The 26,637-nt window shown below is 42.8% G+C and overlaps 2 protein-coding genes across 9 annotated transcripts in view; one reads left to right on the top strand and one right to left on the bottom strand.

The window, feature by feature from the left end:
• Window positions 1–7,779, top strand: part of EIF4ENIF1 (eukaryotic translation initiation factor 4E nuclear import factor 1) — a 39,584-nt gene extending 31,805 nt beyond the window's left edge. For 5 of the 7 annotated variants that reach the window (XM_020871628.2, XM_070475610.1, XM_020871627.2 and 2 more), the window contains 7 exons: window positions 471–550; window positions 887–1,029; window positions 3,121–3,205; window positions 4,475–4,607; window positions 5,736–6,080; window positions 6,321–6,485; window positions 7,012–7,779. In XM_020871628.2, coding sequence (XP_020727287.1) covers window positions 471–550; window positions 887–1,029; window positions 3,121–3,205; window positions 4,475–4,607; window positions 5,736–6,080; window positions 6,321–6,485; window positions 7,012–7,253 — 1,193 coding nt within the window. In that variant the 3' untranslated portion in view covers window positions 7,254–7,779. Of the gene's footprint in view, window positions 1–470; window positions 551–886; window positions 1,030–3,120; window positions 3,206–4,474; window positions 4,608–5,735; window positions 6,081–6,320; window positions 6,486–7,011 lie in introns of those variants that run through there. The other 2 variants (XM_070475609.1, XM_070475611.1) reach the window with 2 other exon arrangements.
• Window positions 7,780–12,320: 4,541 nt separating this feature from the next.
• On the bottom strand, window positions 12,321–26,340 carry DRG1 (developmentally regulated GTP binding protein 1). 2 transcript variants are annotated; one of them, XM_070475616.1, is made up of 9 exons: window positions 26,173–26,340; window positions 25,261–25,424; window positions 24,166–24,341; window positions 19,847–19,916; window positions 17,232–17,401; window positions 15,054–15,184; window positions 13,849–14,016; window positions 13,460–13,582; window positions 12,321–12,620 (listed from the first exon to the last, which is right to left on the bottom strand). In XM_070475616.1, exons 2-9 carry the CDS (start codon window positions 25,382–25,384, stop codon window positions 12,521–12,523), a joined length of 1,062 nt encoding a protein of 353 aa, XP_070331717.1. In that variant the 5' UTR covers window positions 25,385–25,424; window positions 26,173–26,340; the 3' UTR covers window positions 12,321–12,520. The 2 variants fall into 2 exon arrangements, with proteins under 2 accessions (XP_070331717.1, XP_020727292.1); XM_020871633.2 differs by having other exon boundaries at window positions 25,261–25,384; window positions 26,173–26,338.
• Window positions 26,341–26,637: the final 297 nt, after the last annotated feature.

Here is a 26,637-nt window from a genome sequence, read left to right as displayed (position 1 = left end):
TGCAGGATCTCTGTGTTCCTATACTTTGACCACTCTAGGCTGCTGGCTGTTCTGACCCCTGCCAGTCATTGTGAGAGAAAGTTTTTATAATCTTTCCAGTTAGGGAGATTTATTGGAAAGAGTATGAACCTCAGAACACTGGTGTCTGCTTTGGTACCAGCTGGTGTGGTTACAGTGAGCCAGATCACTGGCTAGAAAAGCTCTTCTCTCCAAGATAGATGTCTCGGCTCTGAAGAGACAGCTTAGTGGGGGATGGATGAGCCAGCAGCTTGAATCGTTAAGTGCTCAGATAGAGGTCCGTGAGGTCCCCACTGTAGGGGCATGGAAGAAGAGTGACATCATCAGCCCAGGAAATCAGTCCTTCATGAAAGAGATGGTGCTCAGCAAGGAGCATCATGCAGTAGAGATAATGCCTCTCTGAGGGACAGGTGCTATTTTGACACACACTAAATCTGTAACCTTCCCAACAGGTTTCACGTCAGGACCACAGCAGCTACTCGGAGATCCATTCCAAGGCATGCGCAAGCCCATGAGCCCAGTCACAACCCAGGTCTGGCTGAGCTCTTTCTCGAACTAGTCTCTTGCTTGCTTGTTGTTGCTTGTGGGATACAGAATTAAATGACTATAATGCTTGGAAGTGGTTTTGAACTGTAACTCAAGCTCAGTGAAGGCTAGAAAATTGGTGAAGTTATATCATCATACAAAGTCATAAATCACTAACACCCAGTTAGGTGGATGGCAGCACAGTTTAGGCAGGTTTGCAGTATCTTAGTTTCTCTTAGCTGCTGCTTAAAACATAACTCTTCTGAAAGATCAAAGAGAGACCTTTGTAGAAGGTGCACTGACTCATTCTTCTGCTGACTCCCTCTCTGCCACATCTGTCCAGCAGATGAGCCAGCTAGAATTGCAACAGGCAGCTTTGGAGGGGCTGGCCATGCCACATGACCTCGCGGTGCAGGCAGCAAACTTCTACCAACCTGGTTTTGGCAAACCGCAGGTGGACAGAACCAGAGATGGATTCAGAAACAGGTAAATTTCTAATCCTACCCTTGTGGAGATTTGCAAATGAGTTATCCACAGCATCATTTCTGTTGTACACACTGATACACTGTACAACGTACGGTGACAAATCTTACCTACCGAATGTTCATTAGAGGAAATTGTATAATTGAATTGTATTGCAGGGGCATAGGCTTTTCATCCTATATAATATTATTTATATTCTTCATTTAAAGGGTTCATTTTTACAGATGTAGCTGGCATAGCTACTTATTTGCGGTTATGCTTACGAAATGATGAAAAGTAAAACTCCACCTCACTTCCTCACCCTCAGGCTCCTTGTTGAGTATCAAACTATCCCTTGAGTCAGGTTTGTTGATCAAATAATTTCTGACTTCACTCTGCTCCCATCCTCTCCAGCAGTTTCAACAGGTAGTGAAATGAAATGAACCATAAGTTGGGGAAGAAAGGGTAGCAATATTGTCCTTTTTTTATTGTAAAATGAAACAGGCAGAAAACTGCACGAAGCAAATGTATAGCTTATTGTAAGGCAGACTCCCTTGTCAGCTCCCCAGAAGCCCTCCCTGTGCCTTGTCCCAATACCCCTTTCTCCAGAAGTGACCATTGTCCAGTCTCTAAAAGAAAAGTTTTTATATTTTTAGTTTTATCACCAAAGTGGGCATCCTTAAACGCTGTACTCCCACCCCATATAGTATTTGGTACTTGAAACTTACTTGTTTTGATGTGATTATTAAAAATGCTGCCTCAGTGTCTTACTTCATCTGGTTAAATGTTGACACTTTCAGAAAAGACTGGAAGTAGTAAGTACCCCCTTCTCCTGCATAAATGTACCCGCCCTGTAGGAGCCCTCCAGCCTATACAAAGAGCTCACGACTGGTCTGCTGAGCCCCTTCCCTGGACTTCTCTCTACAGCATAACAATTTGCTGACCTTCAGAGCACTTTAGATAGCCACAACTTAATTTGCTCTTGGCAACAACTCTGTGAGGTAGATGGGATAAAGAACTGCATTTGACAGATACAGAAACTTAGGTTTTTCAAATGTGACTTACTTGAAGCCAGCAGGTAGATCCAAGACAGTGTCAAGTTTTGGATCAGATGGCAGGCCCTCCGTGTACTCCGTGTACAGCTGTGTCCCCAACAGACACGATTTCTGCTCGTCTTGCTTTTCTCACCTCAGTCACTCAGAACACTCTCTCCCCTCGCTGTCTGTCTTGGTCTCAGTGTGGCAGCACTGGGGCTTACCTGATACAGGCTGGAGTTTAGGGTTCCCTTCTGCGTTTGAGTCAGTGAACTTCAGAATCATTGACTGTCCTTGGGCTTTGGCCTTTGCAGTACAAGGTCTGACATCATTGAAATGCAGTGAAGCTTTGATTAGCCAGTGAGCTCACATAATTCATTCTTCTCTCAGCCTATGTGGTCATCAACTCTCCTCTTCTCTTCCAAGTTAGGAGAGAATAAGTAGAATGTCTGGGGAGAGAAGGAAGTCTCTTCTGAACTTTCTTTGGGAGGCCCAGGGCCAGCCCTGTGTGTAAACCCGGAGCAGCAGGGAATGCTCCAGGTGACTGGGCCCTAAGATAGCTCAGTCTTGGTGCTCTGTTCGACTTGAACTGGTGTCTCAGAGCCTCAGCTCTAGGCCAGGGACTTGTGGTGCTCGCTGCTGCGCCCTGCCCTCTGGAGCACAGCCTGCCCTGCAGAATGAGGGCCCTGCAGCCTGCCTCTGGCGCAGTCAGCAGTAAACCACACGCCAGCCTGCATGACCCTACACTCCCAAGACCTGCCCAGTCCCTGCACCTGTTCCCTCTGCCCCTCGTTTTCCCATCGTACTCTGCTGGTACCCTCGACGTGCCGTGTTTGCCCTGGATTAGTATCTCCCCCATTAGATGACAGCTCTTACAAGGCCCAGGATTATGTGTCATTAAGCTTTTGTCTCTCCTCAGAACTTGGCATATAGTTTTGCACACGTTAGACATTTATTAAATGCTTGGGAAATTGAAGAAAGGAAATGGGATGTTTCCTGGGCTGGCCTTGAGTTTTATGCAGTTTAAACTTGGAGTTTGAGCAGCTAGGGACTCACACTGATAACTGGTTTTTGTTTACAGGCAACAACGAGTGACCAAGTCACCAGCACCCGTGCACCGAGGGAATTCCTCTTCCCCTGCCCCAGCTGCCTCCATCACAAGCATGGTCAGTGACCTCTGCCCTTACGCATGACTCCTAGGCTTCTCCCTGCTTGGCTGTGCCTGTGTCACTGTGTACCCCACATTGTCCTTGAGTGCCTTCCCCAGGAGTCAGTGATTTAACAGACATTTATACCTGCCTGTTTATTAGGTCCTCCCCTTTCAGAATATAGTCTCTTAGGATTCTAAGTTCTAGTGAAGCCCCCATGTTGGGGAAAGTGTGTTCCAGCAGACAGGAGAGTCAGGGCCAGAGCATACAGGGTGGTGTGGCTTGTTCTGATGAATGATCACTGGAGTGGGGAGCAGAGGGATGAATCTGATGGATGGGAAGTGAGGAAGATGGGTGATGGGAGCTAGAGCATGGGGAGTCCAGTAAAACATGGTGTGAGTCCACAAATTTAGATTCAGGTTTCAGTGAGAGTTAAGGCTGGGCAGAGTGGTTTGCTTATTTGCAGTGACAAGTCAAGCTTTACAACTGACTCATGAACCAGCATTATTTATTTTTCTAGGTTTCACTTACCCCGCAGACCTTTATCACCTATTCAAGGCTGAATAAGATAAGGGGAAAAGACTATTATTCTGTACTTTAGGACCTCAAGTGGTCTTGGCACCAAGCACCTTGAAGGCAGGATCTAGGAGCTTTTCTGTTCGTAATTCATGCCCTGTCTCCTGTCATCAAGAATACGGGGTTGTTTAATGAGAAAAGTTGCATGTACAGTAAAAACATCAATGTAAAAACTGGCAGTATAGGGGTGGGAACAAATGACCCCAAATGGTGAGTACTGGTGCAGAGGAGACCATCAAGAAGCTACTTGGGTTTTCTGGTAGCCAAGTTGAGATGGGAAACATTAAGAGTACAGAGGAATTAGGTTCTGTGGTTGCATCTGAAATGTCCTTTCCCAGCTTAGGGGAGGGGGCCTGCTGTTTCAGGGTTTTCTCCCAGCCATGTTTTCCCCCTTCCCAGCCTAACTCTGGGCTGGGGAAATGGCTGGAGCAGAGGCTGCATAGGCAAGTAGAAGTTTCTGTGCTGTAACTACCTTTGTGTGCTAGCTGCATCTCGGCTTTGATTAAAGTGAACTGTGAGCAAGGGATGGCGCACTGGGGACACCACCTGTCCAGCCCATCCTGATGCTCTTCTTCCAGCAGCTAGAGGCCAGAACATTGGAGTTGGCCTCTGCCACGTGCTCCCAAAAGGGGACTCTTCAGCTTTAGTAGTTTGGCCACTTGATTAGGGAGAGGCAATTAAAGAATGTGTGAATACTGTTTTCCTCTACAGCTTTCTCCTTCCTTCACTCCTACCTCAGTGATTCGTAAGATGTATGAGAGCAAAGAGAAAAGCAAGGAGGAGCCAGCCTCTGGAAAAGCAGCTCTTGGTGACAGTAAAGAGGACACTCAGAAGCCCAGTGAAGGTACTTCAGAGCTGTTGAGGCTGTGTGACAGAGCACCAGCCCACAAAGCCTTGGGCAAGGCCCCTGCTGCTCTGGACCTCAGTTCTGGGTCTAACAGGAGGAGTGGACTAGCTCACAGTCACTTAGCCACTTGAAATTCTGACCAGTCTAATAGTGGCATGAGTGCTGGCATTAGGAAGAACAAGCATTCAGGATCCTTATTTAGGCTTGAATTATGAGTACATTTATTTGGCAAATTAATAAAAGTTCAACCAGTTTTATTTCTGAAAGGTTCTCTCCAGTCTGGAGACTATTACCCAGTAAGATCTGTGCAGTGGGTGAAGCATATAGGAAGGAAGTATGTGAGGCTTTCAGAAATACGTGGAAAAATATAAGAGGTTTTTAGGGGTTGCACAGTTGGGATTGTTAAGGACATAGTGAAACAGATTCTAATAAGTGAGGTTTACATAGGTCTATAGTATTGGTCTAAGAGCTTTCTGCCTGTGAGAAAGCTTCTGAGGAAAGGAAGGAAATCCTGTTGGTCCTATTAAGAGGCAATTCAGATTCCTTCATCAGACAATAATCACTCTTTAGGCTTTCTGTTGTGATGAATTTGCATAATTTTACTCACTTGACTTTCCCCTTAGGCTGAAAAGCATGTTAATCCCAAGCAGCCGACTACTAGGACAGGACCAGCTCCCACAGAGAGCCAGAGCACAGCCCTAACTATGGACGGAGCCAAGTGCCCGACCAAGTCAGGCCACCAGACCTGACGTGCCAGGCTTGCTTGCCCATAGCTGTTCTTGGATTGGGAAGAACAAAGATGGATCCTTTTTTTTTTTCTTTTTTTAAAGTTATTTCATTTACAACTTCAGAGTCTTTGGATTTTTAGAGTGCCGCAAAAATAAATTCTTCCAGCAAGCTGTTGGAAGACTGGAAAACTTGGAATCTACTCCAAGGTCTGTCCCTAACTACCCATGATTTTGACTAGGCCAGTTCATAAGGCAAAAAACAGTGAGCCCTACAATGCAGTCCTCTATATCTGTTGAGATCAAATGATTGTGAGTTTTCTAACAAATGAGTTACTGATTCATTGGGAAGACAAAAAAAGTTTGTGAATACCAAAATACTCTGTCTGGATCCTTACAGAGAACCTCCTGTCATCCAGCTCTGTGCCCACTGCTGATCGGGACTCTTCTCCCACCACAAATCCCAAATTGTCAACCCTGCAGCGATTTTCCTGTTCCACCCCACTGTCCCAGACCAACCGTTACACCAAAGAACAAGATTATCGACCTAAAGCAACTGGGAGGAAGACACCCACCCTGGCATCCCCAGTTCCAGGAACACCTTTTCTCCGCCCTGTCCACCAGGTTCCCCTGGTCCCCCACGTCCCCATCGTTCGGCCTGCTCACCAGCTTCACCCAGGGTTGGTCCAAAGGATGCTGGCCCAGGGAGTACATCCACAGCATCTTCCAAGTTTGCTCCAAGCTGGTGAGTTTCTAACTTCGCATGAGTTGTTAGAACTGAAGTGCTGTACCTTTGGAGGGTTTTATCCCTAGAAAGACATTCCATCGGGTCCAATCTGATCTATACCTTAGTCCATTGAAAGATTAGGAACCTATCTTGAGCCTTCTTCATGCTTAAGGAACTTTCAGATCAACAATACTGTATAGTCAAGCTTGAAGATTTTCAGGTAGATTATTTCTGACGTTTCTTCTTTCTGCCCAATAGGTGTGCTTCCCCCTGGGATGGACCTGACTCATTTACAGGGACTATCTGGCCCAATCCTGAGTCAACCCTTTTACCCTTTACCTGCCACTAGTCACCCTCTCCTAAACCCTCGTCCTGGGACACCTCTGCATCTGGCAATGATGCAGCAGCAGCTGCAGCGCTCAGGTAGGTTCAGGAGAGGACCAGATGAGCTGAGGATTAGGAGTTTTTTAACCAGTTTCCAGTGAAGGGGATAAAAGGACACTGACTATTTACTAATATATCCTAGCAAGATTGGATTGGGAATTCCTGTGAAGACAGTTGGAATGCCAGGTGTACTAAAAAAGAGCCTGGCTTTTTTTGTTTGTTTGTTTGCCTCTTTGGAGAGGAGGCTGAGATTCCTTCTGACAGATTCAGCATAGGGAGTGCCCAGAGTAGATACTCTCCCCAGCTTGTGTCATTGCTTCTGCTAGTCATGGGGAGTAGGGGGTCTGTCATCCAGGATGAACTGTCAATACAAATGACTTCTGAATAGCTCAGCTTTTCCAAGGTACTATTCTGGCATTTTGGAAAGGAGTTTCCAAAAGAAGTCTAGACTCAGTCACCTTGCTAAGACCTGTTTGTAGTTTCGTGGATAGTGAAGCGGGGCCTAGTGGAGAACTACTTCCCCTCCTTGTGCTCTGAATGAGAACCTTCCTTCGTATCTCCGTAGTTCTTCATCCTCCAGGCTCTGGTTCCCAGGCTGCTGCTGTCAGCGTTCAGACGACTCCTCAGAATGTGCCCAGCCGGTCAGGCCTGCCCCATGTGCACTCCCAGCTCGAGCACCGCCCCAGCCAGAGGAGCAGCTCCCCTGTGGGCCTTGCCAAATGGTTTGGCTCAGACGTGCTACAGCAGCCCCTGCCCTCCATGCCCACCAAAGTCATCAGTGTAGATGAACTGGAGTACCGACAGTGAGCCGGGCAGGCAGGCTCGCCCACTCACCAAAGCCTGGACCTGTGGCGGCACCCTGGTCAGGACTCTGCTTCCTCATCTCACATTGGTTTACGGCTTTTACTTTGTAGCACTCTTGTGTGAAGCTGTTTAGGGGCACCCAGGCATCTGGCGTGGTCTGCGTTATGATGGAAGGAACTTAACCAGTCAGTGGAGCCTACATGGTTTGAATACAGGATGCAGTATTGTCAGTCCTAGAAAGTCTTTTTTTGTAAGATATGTGAATGAAGTGTTGGTGTCTTCACCAAGAGGTGGCTGGCACCTTAAGGGTTGAGGAAATAAATGTATAGACCCTTATGTACAGACCTGTGTATAAACAACTTTTGTACATACATATAGGGATAGCTTTTTTGAAATTATACAGCTGTACATAAAAGTAGCTGGTATTAGTTAAGCCTGTGTCAACATTTTGGATTTTTTTTTTCACTTGTACAGTTGGGGCTTTTTCTTTTGGTTGATTAAAGTTGCATATGCTAAGTGTGTGAATGAAGTGAATGGCACTGTTGTGTTTATTTCTTCCTGAATCCCTTCCTCTTCAGTAGGTTCTTGAGGGAAATTACCTTGAGTTTTTTCTGTAAGACTCATGGAACTGAACTCTTGATTGGGAGGAGGAAGCCATGGCCCTCTTTCTTGAGCCTTAATGACCCCAATGGGTGAGTTTAGACTGAGCTGACCCTATAGGTAGTCTTGTGGCTAATATTAGATGATAGTGTGTAATTTCTAAAATTAAACCCACCTAGTGAAAATAATTTATTGGGTAATCAGGTATATGGTTGTTTGTCACGTTTACTGGGGCAAAAGTCAATGGCTGGCTTCCTGTTCTCCAGGTCAGAGTCCCCAGTAGGGAAAAATGGAGCTTAGAATTCTGATTCACTCCAGAATTGTTTCCATATAGAACTTCCCTCAAGACTCTGATGCCTGTGTCAATTTCTTCTGTGTTCTTACTCCTCCATTCCGTTATTCTGTGTACCGTAACTACATGCACAATACTGGGGAAAAGGATTCTGCCAGAATCCTCTAACTATGGCCTTGAGTGCCCTTTCCTGACTGAAGGTTTTTTATTCCTCCCAATCTAAGGGGACAACTCTCAAGCTCCTCGAGTTAACTCAGCCGATTTCTCAGTTCTTGTCCATTTAGGGCCCTCAACTCTAGTTTGACTTCATAGTAGAGGCTCAAATAATGAGACCATTCTGATTCACGAGTGAAGTTAGCAAGATGACTGGATTTTGACTAAAGGGTTAACAAAAACAGCCTAAGGGTTAGGGGTGCAACCTATAAACCTGGAGCTGCCCACCCTGCCCTATACTTCCAAGAACACAAAGCAGGTCACTTTTCAACAAAACCTGGCTTTGTGGACTGAGCATGAGGTCTGTCTCTTCATAGTACTTCAAGTTTAGCACTTCCAACTTCACCCCCTCCCTCCCTGCAGTGGGATCTGCTGAGTGAGTCAACTTCAGAAATAAGCCCTGTTTAGAATTCTCACAAATGCTTTGTTTCATAAACAAAGAATCTGGAAAAAATCTGAAGCAACAGTGGCAGAACAGAAACCTGAATCCAATTCTATCTTTCTTGTATGTCCTTTCACCTCCTTTCCTTTCATGTTGAACCAACAGTCCTATGTGTAGAGTGGGGAGGATTGGTTTGAAGCTGATAGTGAGGAATTCCTTTTTAGGCCAGAAGCTAATACGACAGACATGCACAAATGTAGGCACCAAGCAAAGGGCAAAGCCAGTAACTGGTGAGATGGAGTCAGAAGAAAATAAAGGAGTGCTGCTAAGAATAGCACAGCAGAAGCTAAATACATAGATCTTAAAACTATTTTCGTGAATGGGAGTAGAGGCAAAAAAGGAAGTGAATACAGTCTTCTGAAACTAAGAGCAAGCTATGGAGTAAGGAGAACATGACGACATGATGTCTCAGCTAATAAGCCATCTTACATGCAGCAACTCTGGGAAGTCTAGCAGGCATGAGACAAGCTTAGAAGCAATCAAGGCTGGAAGGATGTGCAAAGCCTCCTCAAAGTAAAACAGCAGAGGGCCACAGAGAATGAGGGGTCACGTAGGAGAGAACACTGCCCCTGCCCCTAAGGAAGCAGTTGAGCAACCAGTACTTTGGAAATTAGTAATAATGAGAAGTAGGGGGAAAAATGGGAAAGTACAGGAACTTCCGTGCTGTCCAGTGGTTAAAACTCCACACTCCCAATGCAGGGGCCCTGGGTTCAATTCCTTGTCAAGGAACTAAGATCCTGTGCGCTGTGAGGCACAATGAAAAAAAATAAAGCTAAATTTTTCTTTAAATGGGAAAGTACAGCCACGTCTTCTTATAGGAGATATCTTATAGGACAGTCTTGTAAGGTAGAAAGGAAGTCAGGTCCACTGGCCTATAAATGAAAGGGGTAAACTCCAGGAATGAAGATAACATAAATGGACTCTTCAATATTCTACTCCCTTTACTAACAACTGGTTCAAGAATGGGTATGAGACACAAACAGGAACTGGCTGTGCAGCTTCTGAGAAATGGCTTCACCAAAAGTTAAGATTCAGCCCTCTTTAGCATCCTCTGGATACTGGTATAAAGCCCAAGACTATCAAGATATTCTTCGACTGTGAGGGGAGCCATTTGCCCAGCAAAGCAGTGGACAGGGTGGCATCATGGAAAGAACTTGGATCGTCAGTGACCTACCAGCTGGCCCATGTGAGCTCCAGAAAACTTATGTGAGAGACCAAGTTTTCTTCCATTTCAGCTGGTTAAGTTATTGTCTGCTATTAAACACAGCTTAATACTACTTCTGGCCACCTGATGCAAAGAGCCGACTCCTTGGAAAAGACCCCGATGCTGGGGAAGATTGAAGGTGGGAGGAGAAGGAGATGACAGAGGATGAGATGGTTGGGTGGCATCACCAACGCAATGGACATGAGTTTGAATAGGCTCCGGGAGTTGGTGCTGGACAGGGAAGCCTGGCGTGCTATAGTCCATGGGGTCGCAGGAAGTCGGAACACAACTGAGCTGAACTGAACTGAAACACAGCTAAAAGAATTCGAAAAGAAAATTGGAAATTCAAGCCATGTTGTGACAGTCAAACAACCCTAGTCTTGGAGTTCAGGAAGAGAAAGCTTTGCCCTGTAGAAATAACCCTCCTTGGTGGCCCTACCCCAGGCAGCATTCCAAACACAAAACTGTACCTCTCCCAGAACTCCCAAGCCTGAGCCCAGAAAGGAGAGGTAGGGTAATGCTCTCCTCAAACACCAGGGGGCCACTGATGGGGGAAGGGGAAGGTGTGGAAAGATGGAAGCAAAGCCCATTCAAAGCATATCCTGAAGCCTTGGAATGAACCCAGATTTCAACCTCTTTCTCAACATTCTGGCATTTCACTGCCCAATGAAAGTGAATTTGAGGACTCCCCAAAACCCAATATATGCTCTGCCTCGAAAGTAAACCTTGCTGGAAATCCCATATCTCAGAAAGCCAGTGTCTCCCTGAAAAGCCAGAGTAGATGCTAAATTATGGCCTCTATCATGAATGTACCAGTGATATCAAGATCTACACCCTCCAAAGTTGACTAGGATACCACGCCTAAGCGGCTTATCTCCTGGGCCTGGGGACAGTGTTAAGCGCAAGCTCTAGGGAGACTATGAGAGGGAAACAACTGTCACTACTATAACAAGAGTAACAACTACTGGAAAAGGCTGAGTATGTGGATAATCCCACATCCTCACTGCTCACAGCCTGCTAGAAGCTCTAGTTCACTTCATCTAAAATCAAACTCTTGTCTTCCTGTATATCTGTTTCCCTTGATGATTTCCTTATGGACCACCCTTCTCTATCATCCCTGCAATCCATAATTATATAACCTTTGACTTCTCTCTCCAAAGAGCAAGTCAGTTACCAGGTTTAGATTTCTCCTCCTATATGCCCACAACCGCCCTCTCCCATATTCTCACTAATCCACTCTAGACACAAAGATTTTTGCCAGTCAATTTTCTACTGTCATGGAGAAAGAAATGGCAACCCACTCCAGTATTCTTGCCTGGAGAATCCCATGGACAGGGGAGCCTGGTGGGCTATAGTCCACGGGTCGCAAAGAGTCAGACACGACTGAGCGACTTCACTTTCACTATCAAGGCAATCCCTTTAAATTCCCTTATTCCCAGTCCAAAACCTTTAATGATGTCCTTAGCACCCTCTCCAGTAATCCTGACCCCATTACTTCTTATAATCTACCCTCCCTCCAACCTACATACAAACACACAGGTGTACCCACAAACCTGCTCTGATTAGACTGGTTGCCTCACTTGCACTGGGCTACCTCCATGCTTTCACCCAAGTTATGTGGTTGGGGCCAGGACTGCCATGGGAGTTCAAGAAGGGCTGGGTTATGGCAAAGGAGACAGTGGCATGCAGCTGGCAGCACAGTTCAGCTCAACACTCAGCTCAACACTGATACACAGCTGAGCTCTAACTAAAGGAGAGGAACCAGTGAAAACAACAGCCAACATTCACCAAGTACTTACGTATCAGACACTGTGCTAATTAGCATTTTACAAGTACCATCTCTTAATACTAAAAATCTCCATTCTAAAAGGTGTTATTACTATCTCCATGTTACATGAGGAAACTGACACTTACAGAGATCAAGTAATTTATGCAGAGTTCCATAGCTAATTAAAGGTGGGCTTGCCACTCAAAGCCCAATGGGTCTGGTCGGAGTATTTTACTCAACCACCACACTACACCATCTCCCAAGTGGGCTAGACTTGCAGGGAATAATCAGTTAACTTACATCAAGTCCTTCCTTTCTCCATTATCATTAGAGAAAAACCACTTGAAAGGACTGAAAGCCACACCCAGTTGGAAGCATTTCTCATCACTAACCATCAGGTGAAATGCTGCAGTCACATTTTTACCCATTTCACGTTCAAGACCAAGCTCCCAAGTGCCTCTTCTGTAGCTGCCTCACTATACATAACCGACCTCATTCAATCCATCTCAAAACAAATTCTGACAATGACACATGAACTGTACAGAGTCAGCTGGCCTACCAGGTCCTTTATGCAGCTCAACACATAAGGTGACACCAAGTTAAGACAAGTGAAGTTCCAATTTGGGTGCTTCCATCTCCCTCCCTGTATCCTGATCCAGAGCCTGTCAAACCCAGGAGGGGCTTGGAGTCAGGTGTTTGATCATGGAGAAAGCTGCTAGGGTTGGCCCGGCAGATGGGGAAGGGGATGGCATCACTTCTTCACAATCTGAATGACATCTTCGTCCTCCAATGTATGGTCTTTACCCACTTTTTGAGGATTGTGTTTCACAGAGAGACCCCACACCAAAGCACTGTATGGAAGGAAAAAAAGAATATTCATTGTAAATAATCACCTAGCTTCTACCTACCTAGGTGTCACTTTCTGTTTAGAGCTAGCATTCCAGCTGTTAAAGAGTCAAAGGCCTGCAAGACAAGATTTCCTATCCCCCAGTCAAAGTCCAGAGGCTTTAGCTTTCCTGAAGTGTGGCATATTAGAACCTTCACATAAAAAGTGGAAGTCTTGAAAGTTATGTGCTTCCCCATGATCCAGAGCCAATTTATGAAAGTCAAAGGAAAAAAATACAAAGGAGAAGTGTGACGAGACTAATTTAAAAATAAAAGGAAAAAGCATACGCGTGTTACAGAGAAATACCCTGAAATAACTGATTGGAAGTTGATTCCTACAAATGCAATGTTACAGAATACTAGTTTTTACTGGGTCTATGAACCATCAGTGGTTACTGGTAACAAATGTTACCTTCCTTAGCCATACTAGGAAAACTCTATCAAGAGAGTATTTACTTATCCAAAAGGTATTAGGGGGGCCTCGGTACCCAGTGAAGCCCAATATGATGATGGCAGGAAGAATTAACGTTTTGTGTTTGCCAAGAGGAAAATGAATTAACAAGAGAACCTCAGAGCAATTTGTATTGTCAGCCCTCCCAACCTGAAAAGGTGTTTAGGGCTCTTCCTGCTCCAAGTTGGTGTGTGTCACTTTCTGTTTTGATTTAGCATTTAAGAAGACATTGCAAGGTTCTAACCAAGCAAGCATTTCCTGATGCCTAATTTCTATAACACTACCTAAGAATTACTCGTTAGAACAATCAGTAGCTCACAGGGAAAAGAAAGCACCACATGCCATGATACTTACTATTTAAATTCTTTGATAAGATTTTTGTGAATCTTCATGCAGAAATCCTCCACTGTGGTCCTGGAGTAAGGCAGCACCACTGGGGACGTGTAATCAGGCAACTGGCCTTTGGGTTTGGTATAACTGGAACACAGGGGGAGCAGAGACTGCTTACTTCTTAGAATGCTTCATGTGTGAACACAACTCAACCCTCCCTCAACCCAGGGACCAGACACGGATAACCTCTATCTTGAGGAAGAAGGTGCCCTCAATATGGCCTTGCAGATGATAAGAATTAGTTTATTATTATCTCCAAAAACAGATTATGTTAATGAGCTCTAGCAGGTATTATTTTTGGACAGTCTGCTTTAAATCCTACAGTAATAATACTGTCTCCCACTAAGACTTACATCCTCACTAGTTTCAGATAGTCCCAGATCTTTTCCAACAGGTCGTCAAAATTCCAGCGGTGATGGGCAGAGATGGGTACACAGTGAGGCACCTTATAGATAATATCCAATTCCTCAATGGAGATCTGATCAATCTTATTTAACACATAGATACACGGGATATAGACTCTACAGAAGTAGAAGAAAAACAATATGTTAGTCTGGAGCCGTGGACAAGACTGTCAGTCTGATTCAACAGCCCGTCACCCAGGACTCAAAATCAGAGACTCTAAAATGGAATCATAAGAAAGTCAGCCAAAAAAAAGAAAATGTTTACTACCAAAATAAGGTAGAACATGCAAAAAGTGAATTATCGGTTAAGAAGTAACAAAACTCAAGCCATAGTCCCTAGTCATGCAACAAATTACTGAGAAAGCATGCTGCAGTGTAAATAACATAAGCTTTAGAGTCACACAGAATGTATTCCCAGCTCTGTCACTTTCTAGACCTGTGTCCCTAGGCAATCTCAGAGTTGATTTCCCAGTTGTTTTATGAACTGTAAGAATGTAAAACATTTCTAATACAATAAATTTCAAGAATTAAAAAAAATTTTTTTAAACACAACATCTAGCAATGTCACAATCCTAACTGTTAAATCAACAGGGCAGCTAAGGTTACTAATAATTAGGCAAGCTACAACCTCTCAGGCTTCAGTTGCCTCACTTATAAACATGTAACTCAAAGCACCAGTTTTTGTCTGTTTTCAAAATGCCAGAAATAACAGTAGTTTCAATTATTACTTAATTTCAAATAGTAATGTCTCATGTTATTTAAGATCTCAGTTACGTACTCTTAGAGAAAACAGATACAGCCCAGTCTGCTCTAAGCTCCACAGAACAGCCTACAGAATTTCTCAGATGGATTAATTCTGTGAGAGCAGACTGAGAACCTACTCTCTTGAACCATCACACAACACAGAGCTTAGGAGATAGCCTAGTTCACAGCAAGTAACTGAAACAAACAACTTGTTTTCATCATCAAACTTCAGAGCAAAGAAGGATGTTAGCAATCAAGACAACCCTTCATTTTATAAAGAAAGCAAGGCCCACTATTATTTGAGACAAGAGCACAACTGCAGTTAGAATTGATGTCTGCCAGATTCACAATCCAATGCTGTTTCCATTATAAGGCTTCAAATTCAAACTCAGGCACCATTTGGTCAGTACCTGTTTCCTTCCACCACATCAATGAGATCATCTGCTGTGGCATCACTACGCAGAGTCACATCAGCATTATGGATTTTGTACTCAGCCAGAATGCTCTTCACAGTTTCAGCATCCAGCTCGCTCTGAGGGCACTGAATGGGCAGAGAAGACAACAACTGGTCAGAGAGCAAAAAAAGACAATCTCCTAAAAGTATCTGTTGATGTACCCGGATAATTCTAGACAAAGTGCAAATTTATTTCTAAAAACCATTATCCTAGATGATACAGGCTTTGAGTAGGAAATACTTAAAATCTAAAGAGGTAATTAAATTAAAATGTCATATGGGTGGGCCCTAAACCAATATGACTCATGTCCAACACAGACACAGAGAGGGAGGATCATACGAAAACACAGGAGAAGACAGCCATTTACAAGCCAAAGACAAGAGGTCTCAGAAGAAACCAGTATGGCTCACATCTTGATGTCAAATATCCAGGCTCCAGAATTAAGAGAATTAAATTTCTGCTGTTTACGCCACCCACTCCATAGTACTTTACTACAGCAGGCATAGCAAAAATACAGAAAGAAAGCTCCAACTCAAACATTATGAGAAGATAATAGGAGAGATCTTTGGGGCAGGACAGCTTAAGTCTATGCCAGTCAAATAATCTGGATCTCTAGAATGTTAGAAGTTATAGGAAGTTTTCAATCCTCAATCACATGACTTAGAAACAGCATTTGATAGAATCGATCACTCTTACCAATCTGAAACACTTTCTTTAATTGACTTTCAGGATTCCAAACTTTTCTGATTTTCTTTCTTGACTGAGAAGTTTTATTTGCTGATTCTTCCCATCTCCTGGCCTCTAATCATTGTGAGAGGGTAGAGGAAGGTATCACAAAGCTCAATCCTTGAAACTCTTTTCTATTTATACTCCCTTCCTCAGCTAAGTGATATCAGCTAGGCTCATGGCTTTAAAATTGATAACTAATAAATTTATACCTCCAGCACAGATCTTTCCTCAAATGCCTATTTGACAGTAATAATACTTGGATGTCTAACTTGAGTGTTACTGGCATCTTAAACTGAATACCTGATCTTCCACTCCCCTCCAAACCTATTCTACACTTAAATCCTACCATTTTAGTCACAAGAGTTCATTTTGTAGCTAATTACAAAAACTCACCATCACCTCTTTCTCTCACAACCCACACCCAGTCTAGCTATAATTCCCACCAACTATTTCCAAAATCTTTCCACAATAACTAGTCCACATCTCCTCCACTATTAAAACTCTGGTCTAAGAAACTATCACTTCTTGACTAGATTATTGTAATAACCTCTTAAATGGGTTCTGTGTTTCTGTTCTTAACCCATTTCAGTCAGTTTTCAACAGTCAGAGTGATTCCATTAAAACCTCAATCAACTTTATTCCACAGACTGGAACCCAACCATCTTCTGCAAAGTAAAAGTATGTATGGCCCTATGCTATGACTTCGTTTCTTACTACTCTTCTACTTGCTCTTTCTGCTGTTCTTCAAACAAGCAAAGGCATGCTCTACCTGCCTTGCACTTGGATGTTCCCTCTACATGAAATGCCCTTCCTTAAGATATTCATTTGGTTCACTCCTTCTTGTCACCTCAGTGAAGATTTCTCTGATCAACCTACTTAAAAAACACAACCATACTACCAACACTCTCCATCCTCTTTCCCTCGTTAACATCTGTCCTTAGTTTATCCTAACATAATGTACTGTATTAGTGCAGCAGGCAGCACTCAGACTCATAATATACTATAATCACTCATTAATTTTGTTTGCTACTTCCCCATGTGAATATAAAGCCAGGAATTTTTGCCCCCTCTTCCATTTCCCCTAAAAGCCTAAAACAATGGTAGCCCATGGGAGGTGCTCTATAAATCTGTGTTGAATGAATGAAAATAGATGATACCAGCAGCCATCTACTTCATGCAAGCATAAGCTTTAGTTTCATACCACCCCAAAGAGGAAATAAAGCCACAAAAGTAGTCTGAGATGGACTTCTGTCCTACTCTGTCAGTCATTACAATGTCATCGTATTGCTTCAATTAGCTCTGGGAGAAGCCAGGTAATTTCCAAATGTCAGTGTCCATGTACTACACTCCACTCTCCACCCCAGTCCCTTCAACAACCTATCCCATATCACTTTCTTCACTTACAGTGGCTGTGAGATTAATGCCTCCTTTATCCTTCTTCTTAAAGCCAATGTTGGGGGGTTTGCTGTTCAAGCGAATGCCAAAGCCTTCCAGCTCATTTTCAATTATCTTCTTATGTCCCAAGGGTTTCAGGACATCCAGAACAATCAAGATCAAGTTACACGTTCTGGCCACTGAAGAAATGAAAATTAAAAAATCTTTTTCAAAGATCATTAAAGACAACATAATTCAAACACTCCAAAACAGGGAGGGGGTGGTAGACAGTTCCTACACTTAAGAGATAGAAGATTTTTTTTTAATATACATACATATCTATATATATATATATATATAGATAGATATATATATATAGAGAGAGAGAGGGAGACTTCCCAGGTGACACTAGAGGTAAAGAACTTTGCTGCAAATGCAGGAGATGTAAGAGACGCAAGTTCGATCCCTGGATAGGGAAGGTCCCCTGGAGGAGGAAACGGCAACCCACTCCAATATTCTTGCCTGAAAAATCTTATGGACAGAAGAGCCTAGTGGGCTACAGTCTATAGGGTCACAAAGAGACGGACACCACTGAAGTGACTTAGCACGCGCACGCACGCACACACACACACACACGAAGTTAAGGTTTCCAAAGATTTACACAGAAGAGCCTAGTGGGCTACAGTCTATAGGGTCACAAAAAGACGGACACCACTGAAGTGACTTAGCACGCGCGCACGCACGCACGCACACGCACGCACACACACACACACACACACACACACACACACGAAGTTAAGGTTTCCAAAGATTTACGTCAGAAGTCACTCTGCAATGCGAGCTTTGCTTTCTGTTAGCGCATGGAGAGATGTGTCTAGATCCAGATATACTAGCATTCTAGATATACTAGCAGAAAAATAATTTGGAATGAAGATACAAACCAGGTAATAACCTGAATCCCTGAAAAAGTTCAGAAAGATTTAAAACAGTAAGAATTCTAAAAGAAAAAAGTTATCCAGTTAGCATATTTTTTGGCAACTTTCTTGAGCTATAATTTATAAAAAATAAATAGTACCCATGTTAGGCATACAATTTGATGACAAATGTATACACCTATGTAACCACCATAACAACTGAGATTCGGAACATTTCCATCATCTCCAAAAGTTTCCTTGTACCCCTCTGCAATCAATCTCCCTTTCAATTACCAGTCACCCACTGCTCTGTCACCATAGGTTAAGTTGCATTTTTAAGATTTTTGTATAAACGGAACCATACAAAATGTAGTCTTTTGTGCCCAACTCTTTTCATTTAGCAAGTTCCTGATAGTCAACCATGAATGACTTCAAAACTATAATTCTATAAACAGCTAAATTATTAATTGAATGCAAGGGTGGAATAAAAATACTTTCAAACATGAAAAATACAAGAACAATGTACCTGTCATTCACTCTTATTCATTGTTTCTAAATAATGTACTTCAGCAAAACATGAAAATAACCCCAAAAAGGTAAGACAACCAACTCTAAGAAATAGGGGATCCAATACACAATCTCAGCCATGCAAAAAATCTGGAGCTACACTGTAGTGGAGCTATAGACTCCACTAGTCACCTGGGGCTATTCAAATTTAAATTAAAATTATAAAATTTAAAATTTCATAACTCAATTGTACTAGGAACACAAAGTCCTCAATAGCCACTGTATTCAAATATCTAGAAAAATACCGATTGATAGGCATTTGATCTACTGGAACATTTGAAAAATATTAGCCAACAGAAAAGTAAACAAAATAAGAACCAATTATTAACTCAATGAAAAACAAATTTAAAAAGCAGATTTCAAGAGAAAAGAAATCAAGTCATAATACAGTACTTATCTCAGCACCGAACAAGTTACACAGCCATTACATAATAGCATAAACCATGACTAATGAGTTAACTAAAAATTATGATATAACTTCTTTGAAAAAACAGGAGAAGAGATATGGAGTACAAGAGAGCTAATTTCCTACCATTACATGAAACCAATAGATGGTATTTAAAATTAATTAACCATGAAACAGTAATATAAGCATAACATTTTAAAATATGAAGCAGAAGAAACAGTTGAAGACTTGACAGTACTTGCCAATGGGGAATGACAGTAGAGATGAAAACAGATGGAGTAGCAGATTACTGAAATTTATGATTAGCTTTTTTTTTTTTTTAAAGGTTCTATCATGTGGCTTGTGGTCCTTGACCAAGGATTGAATCCACTCCCTAAGCAGTGAAAGCATGGAGCTCTAACCACTGGAACCCCAAAGAATTCCCCTATGATTATGCTTTTATAACATTTTACTTTAAATAAAAAGAAGAAGAAAAGGCATGAGTGGGAGTCAGGAAACCTGAGGTCTAGCTCTGAACCTGTCACAACAGGGCAGCACTGTGTCAAAGCACTTCACTTCTCCTGTCCTTCCTTTCCCTTCAAATGGGGGTCTGGACTGTTATACTCTGAATCCCTTCAAGTTCCAAAATTCTGCTCCAGTGAGAAGTCGGGTAAAACTATTCCCTTCACTGTGGTACCAACTCCAAGCTCCACAGTCCCTAAAGGAACAGCACCCAGTAAAGAGATGATACACCAGGACAGTGGCCCCAGAACACTCACCTGCAATGACTTGACGGCCTCTACCTTTCCCATCCTTGGCACCCTCAATGATACCTGGGAGATCCAGAAGCTTCAAGAAGAGAAAAGGAGAGAAAAGGAAAAGCTGGTTGTAAATCTGAACATTTCCTGGGCATCTACTAAAGCTGAACATTTACTAAGCATCTACCAAATATCAGCTGCAAGCTTCTTATATACTTTATCTCATTCAAAAACCTAGCAAGTCTGTGAATAAGGATATTAGTTGAGGTCCACAAAGGCTAAGTGGTTTGCCCAAAGTCACAGGCCAAATACACCAGATTTTAATCCACATCTTGGGGACACAAATCCATAATTCTACTTTAGTATCTATCAGTATTTTCCCACTTTCCAGAAAGTTGAGCCTCCACACAAATTCCTTACTATAGATACAACTGAATCACGATATTCACAAGTGATAAATCTTGAGACCTTTGCAAATCCTCCAATTCACAAAAATTTCTGCAGCCATTCTTAAGCAAGCACATAAGAATCACCTATAAAACAAATTCAGAATGCAGATATTTAAGCCCTATCCCTGCAAATTCTGCTTTGCAAGAGCCAAAGTAGGATTCAGATACTGATCTGTATTTCAAAAGGCTCCAAGGGTGACTTTGATATGTGTCCTCAGTTGAAAATAACTACTTAATTGCCCAGGAAATGCAATAAAGTAAAACTTCACATAAGTCACAGTGTATGTACCTAATGATGAGAACATCAAAACCAAATCTGTAGCACTCATGATTCAAATTCATAAACTACAATTATAAGCTCTTAAGAGTCATTTACTAGCATATGTAAAATCTGAAAATACCAAGGACCATGGTACAGTATGGCCAATACTGAATTATCCACATGAACAGACAGGGATATAGTTGCGGTTTATCAAAACATCATTTAAAACCAGTCTTTGCTGGGGAATTCCCTGGCAGTCCAGTGGTTAAGACTCTCCACTTTCAATGCCGAGGGCCCAGGCTTCATCCCAGGTCTAGGAACTAAGATCCTACAAGCTGTGCAGCACGGCCAAAGGAAAAAAAAAAAACAAGTATCTTCTGCAGTAAGCATATCTGATATTACAGAAATATACTTCACATTAAATAAACCACAAGGAAAAAGAATGAACTCAGGAGGTGTTTAGAGTTCAACTTTTCTATTTGAGAACCTGCTCAAAAGCTCCTCATTCCTCACTACATAATAAATAACATTACCTCCTCTAAAACTGGGACTAGTGAGCACATCAGATCTTGATTTCTAAGTACCTATCTCCAACAAAAGGAAGGAACAGCTCAGTCAGAAGTGGTTCATTGCAGGGCTGGGATAGGGAAAATATAAGATAAGCCTGGGGACTTCCCTGGTGGTCCAGGGGCAAAGACTCTACACTCCCAATAATTCAGGGGGCCTAGGTTCAATCCCTGGTCAGGGAACTAGATTCTGCATTCTGCAACTAAGACCTGGCACAGTGCAATAAATATTTCCTTTAATAGTAAACTGAGAAAGAAAGAGCAAAAGCTTTCTAACTATGGCAGCTGAACATGGTGGAGAAATTTACTGAGGCCCCGACACACATAAAAGCAAGTTAACTTAAGCTTTTCTTGAGAGGGAAATATTTAAAATTACATTAAACTATTTAAATATTTTAAATTAGACTGAACTAGTCAAACGTGGCAACTAAATTTCACCCAATAAAAACAGGCCATGCTTTACATATATGAATATCAGATTACAACTAAGAATTGAGAAAAGAAAAAATATATCTTCAAATCACATAACTGTAGGATTTTAAGAATTGGATGCTAACCTACTTCAAATTCGAATGCCTTTAGAGGTTAAAGCAGATATATGTGCATGTCCATACACACACACACACACACACACACACATATGACAACAGGAGTCCTAGGGACTCTGGCAAGGTGAAACATAAGACCCATAATTTTTAAAGCACTGTACATCCACTTTGCAGGCCAATCTCTGACTATGTGAAACATCAGTTTTCTTCTAACATCACTGGTTAATTGCTTGTTCAGCTACTACTTAAACATCTCCAGACACAATAATTAACTCAAGAGGTACTATTCCATTTTTAGGCACCTTTATTGTTAAAAAAGATCTTCCTAACAATAGCAACAACAACAACAAAAACAGAAATCAATATCCTTGTAATTGTTAGATGGTTCTAATTTTGTATACCATGCCCCCAGAGAGTCACAATGAGTCCTCTGCCACAAAAGAGCCTTTTAAAAAACATTTTGAGGGCAGTCATTTTAATCCAGTTAAACACACCTACTAGTATGCCTAGAGAAGGAAATGGCAACCCACTCCAGTATTCTTGCCTAGAGAATCCTGTGGATGGAGGAGCCTAGTGGGCTGCTGTCCAGTGTCGCACAGAGTCAGACACGACTGAAGCAACTTAGCATGTATGCATGCACTGGAGAAGGAAATGGCAACCCCCTCTAGTATTCTTGCCTGGAGAATCCCAGGGACAGAGGAGCCTGGTGGGCTGCCGTCTATGGGGTCGCACAGAGTCAGACACGACTGAAGTGACTTAGCAGCAGCAGTATGCCTACTTAACTTGGTTTCTGGAGAAATTCAAAAGGGAAGGAAAAACAGGCAGAGGGCACAGATGGAAAAGAAAGCACCATGAAAAAAAAGGAAGGAAAAAAACCTGAAAAGGTCAAAAGAGACTGAAATAAATGAAGGTTTTGAGGAAAAGACAAGAAAAGAGAGGGATTATACCAAGAGGCACCATAACATCTCTTCAGGAAAGAGGTTACTCTCTGAACTGACAAAACTATCAACAAGATTCTGAAACCAGATGAAATTAAGCAGTGGTCCAGATATGCCCAAGTGTCCTCATTCTTGTTATGTACATGGAGTCCTAGAAAGGTACATGTTCTAATGGTACCTAACCAGAAAGAAAAAAAGTCACTGAAAATACCACCAGGACACTGGTCACTCCTTACTTCAGATTCTATAATAAGGAAATATGAATGCACTTCACAACTCACTGTGTAACTCACTGTTTAGAGGGAAAACAAATGCCTACACACACTAAAGAGTTCTTAAATGCTCTGCCAAGGCACTGAGGGCATTCTAATTTACAAGAAAAACAGCAATTATCAGTATTTGTCAACCTACTAGATCCAAAAAGCTCACAACTTCACCATTAGATTCTACTACACTGCTTTCAACAATAACAGATCCAAATTTTGGTAAAGCTAGATTTTTCAGTGATTACTATGGCAAAAATTTAGCAACAGACAAAAATCAGGGTGGAAAAAGAAACAAATGTGGCAATATTCAATCTGACTGCAAAGTCTGAGAAGTTACATGGTACCTAACAGTGTCCATATCCCATCAGTAAATAACTGTATCTGTTACGGTCCTAAATAATTGTTTGGATCTAACTATTAAAGGAACAGAACCATTAGGTTACTTCTCTTGGCCTAGAGCACCACAAAAAATTACTGGAAACAGAAAAGCTGTCAGAAAATAATTACTAAGACACTAAGGGTGTGAACCTACTGAAACACTAAGGATTTGGGAACCTCTAACCTAGATTCAAATGTCATGAAATTCAGAACCTTATCTTCTTAGCTGTGGAGCCAAAAAAAAAGTGTTCCATCATATTTTACATATATCTTTCATACCCAAGTGGACTCCTCATTTGGGAGCCCTAAATCTATCATCTAAGAACTTGTGAAGACAACAACTTCATTAAGCCTCACAGATAAGAATTATCTTCTAAAAAGGGTCTTAGGGTCTTCTAAATTATCTTCTAAAAAGGGTCATGTTATTCTTTATTTAGACGTTTCTAATGGCTCCCAGCTGTGTACAAGATAAAATTCAACTTCCTTAGCAGGCACATTAAGACCCTTCATAACTCAGCTCCAGTCTACCTTTCCAAATTCAGTTTCTACTACTCCCTATCCACAGCTAAGCTCACACTACAGGCTGTTCCCCATTATAGCTGCTTGAAATTGCCCTTTATATTGTCCAGCTAATAAAATTCTAATAAACTTCAAAACCCATCTTACTGTTACTTTCTATGTAAAGCTTTTTCTGTCTTACCAGACCTTCCCTCACCCCATCCTCAGGTGGAAAAAGTAGTCCTTCCTTTCTCTGTGTTTTTACAAACGATATTTTAATTTGTATGCATTGGTCTTCTATGTCTCCCCTGCTAGACAAAGAGGTTCTGGTAGATCAAATACGAGGCTTGGTATATAGGAAGTTCCAAATAAGTTCTTCGTAAATGGATGGAAGAATTGACTTCTTCCAGTCCTTGGCCTTCAGACCTAACTTACCTGGATCTTAGCACCTTTGTATCTGATGACACCAGGCACAGTGGTCAGAGTAGTGAACTCATAGGCTGCGACCTCCGAGTATACCCCTGCCAGGTTACTGAGCAGTGTTGACTTCCCCACAGATGGAAAACCCACAAACCCAATTCGAGCATCACCTGTCTTGGCAACATCAAATCCTAAAACATCAATAAATATAAAAAGAAGAATGTTATCCTTGGGAGCATTGAGACTCAAGCAATTCCTTTTACATTCTGCTTCCTACCCCTCTAAAATCTGTTTCTCCAACCTTCAACAATTTGTCTCTAGAGTAGAACTTAAACACACAAAATTCCCCCATGGCAATTCACAGTATTTAATGGATTGTTTGATGGAAAATCTTTATACCTCTAACTGTTGTTATATACCTATGCACAGTATTTAGGGCCCAAATATTATACAATAATTGATCTAAAAAAAATTTTTTTTCCCTACAAACCCTGGGAACTGTGTGACTAACAAGAGTTTTCTTTTCTTACAATTAGTTGCAAACAAATTCAAAGCCAAATTTGTGGCCCTTCTCTGGAAGTGTACAGACCTTGTGACATTACTTTTCCTACCAACTTTCTCTTGGCTTCAACTTATTCTTTCTACCTTTACTTCCCTTTGCAGCAACTTCCTCTATCTTGTCGACTCTTTATTTACATAATTCAGTGAGCCAACATAAATCTATTTTGGATCAGGACAGGATATACATAAACAAAACCCTAGTTCACTTAGAGTATTCATTAGCCTTTGAAATCAGCAGAATTGGGAATTCCCTGGCAGTCCAGTGGTTACAACTCTGCACTTACATTGCCAAGGCCCAGGTTCAATCCCTGACAGGGGAACTAAAAAATCTCACAAGCAACGCTGTATGACCAAAAACAAACAAACAAAAAAACCCCCACACAAACCCAGAAATCAACAGAATAAAAATAAACACAATTCAAGAATTTAAGCTTAGAAAACATAAATCTACTTTGATAGGCATCTCTAAACTATTTTTTACCATATGCCTTTACTACTTTCATAAAAATTACACACACACGAAAAGAAAAGAAACACTCAAACACAAACCTTCTCCTGGTCCTCCACCACCACCACCTTTTGGAGTAATGAGCTCCCTGCGAAGCTTAGCAAGACGAGCCTTAAGCAACCCTAGGTGGTGTGCTGTGGCCTTGTTCTTCTGAGTCCGAGCCATCTATTAGGGAGGAATCACAGCCATAAATCAGAAGCAGTTCCTACAAGGTAAAACATCCAGAATGAATGCTCCCCCAACTCTGAGAAGGATGTTTTCTTCTAAGTCCTACTAACGTCAATATACCCATTTTAAGTCAGACTTAAAAAGAGTAAAAATCCATTTTCTCCATCACCCAGTCAATTCGCCTCATTACAGAGCAAACAACTGAGGCACAAAGAGAAGAAATGTGACCAAAATCATTACAATCAGCGTTCACAGATTACGCTACAACTCAACTGCTGAACCCTTCTCAACTGCTTGTACCCCGTGTACCCCAACCGATTTTAAAGAGCTCTGAGCCCTTCAGACAGAAGAATCACACAACAATCCAGGTGGAATGAAAACTACCAGAGATGACAATTTACTTCCAGACCCTACTCCCCGGGAGCAACACTCTAGGAAAGGGGGTCACCAAAGCAGAGACTGGGGAAGAAAGGGTGTGAGGAAAGATACTGAGGTAGGTACGTAAGCAAATCAGGGCTGAAGTGAGGGGATAGGATTCCGTGCTGCTCACAGAAAAGAAAGGGAAAACTGAAAGTTCAGACAGGAGCCAAACGCTGGGAGGGGGCGCCAACTAAGGTGCAAAAGTACTGAACGCGGGCCCGGGCTGCGGGGAGTCAAGGAAAGCGAGCCGAGGCTGAGGGGAGTCCGGCAACGCGGCCCCGGGCCTGACACGTCTGAGGGGAGTTCAGGCGGGAGCAACGCCGCTTTAGAGGAAGGCTCGGACGGAGCGTTCGAGCGTCCATTACCTCGGCTTCGATCTCCGCGATCTTAGCTAGGGTGCTGCTCATGGTGGCGAGTTGCGGCGGACTCAACGGCCTCCACAGGAGCAGTTCCGCGCTTCACAGTCGCCGGCAAAGCGGCCACAACCACCAGGAGCTACAGCAGTGCGCAAGCGCGGTATTTCCTGTTTCTCACGAGAGTTCCGCACGTGGCTCACCGCGAGATTTACAACGTGAATTGGTTTTCCTCCTCCTCAGCCAACCCCGCCCCGTCCCGCGAGCCAGTGCGGTGTCATAGAGCCCGCGGGAGTGGGGGCCAGAGAGGCCGCCCCGGTCCTTACCTCCCTGAGCGCGCTGAGGGTCGCGCGCCGCTCGGCCCCGCCCCGCCGGACGTGCGCTCCGCGTAGGGCTCCGCGCCAAGCGCCCGGCGCGTGGTGAATGAGGAGCGGTTCCTCGCTGCCGACCCGCAGCAATCAGACCCTCTTTCCTTGA

Source organism: Odocoileus virginianus, chromosome 12, assembly GCF_023699985.2.
Source record: "Odocoileus virginianus isolate 20LAN1187 ecotype Illinois chromosome 12, Ovbor_1.2, whole genome shotgun sequence".
In the NCBI taxonomy this organism is placed as follows: domain Eukaryota; kingdom Metazoa; phylum Chordata; class Mammalia; order Artiodactyla; family Cervidae; genus Odocoileus; species Odocoileus virginianus.
This window is presented reverse-complemented; position numbering and strand designations above follow the sequence as displayed.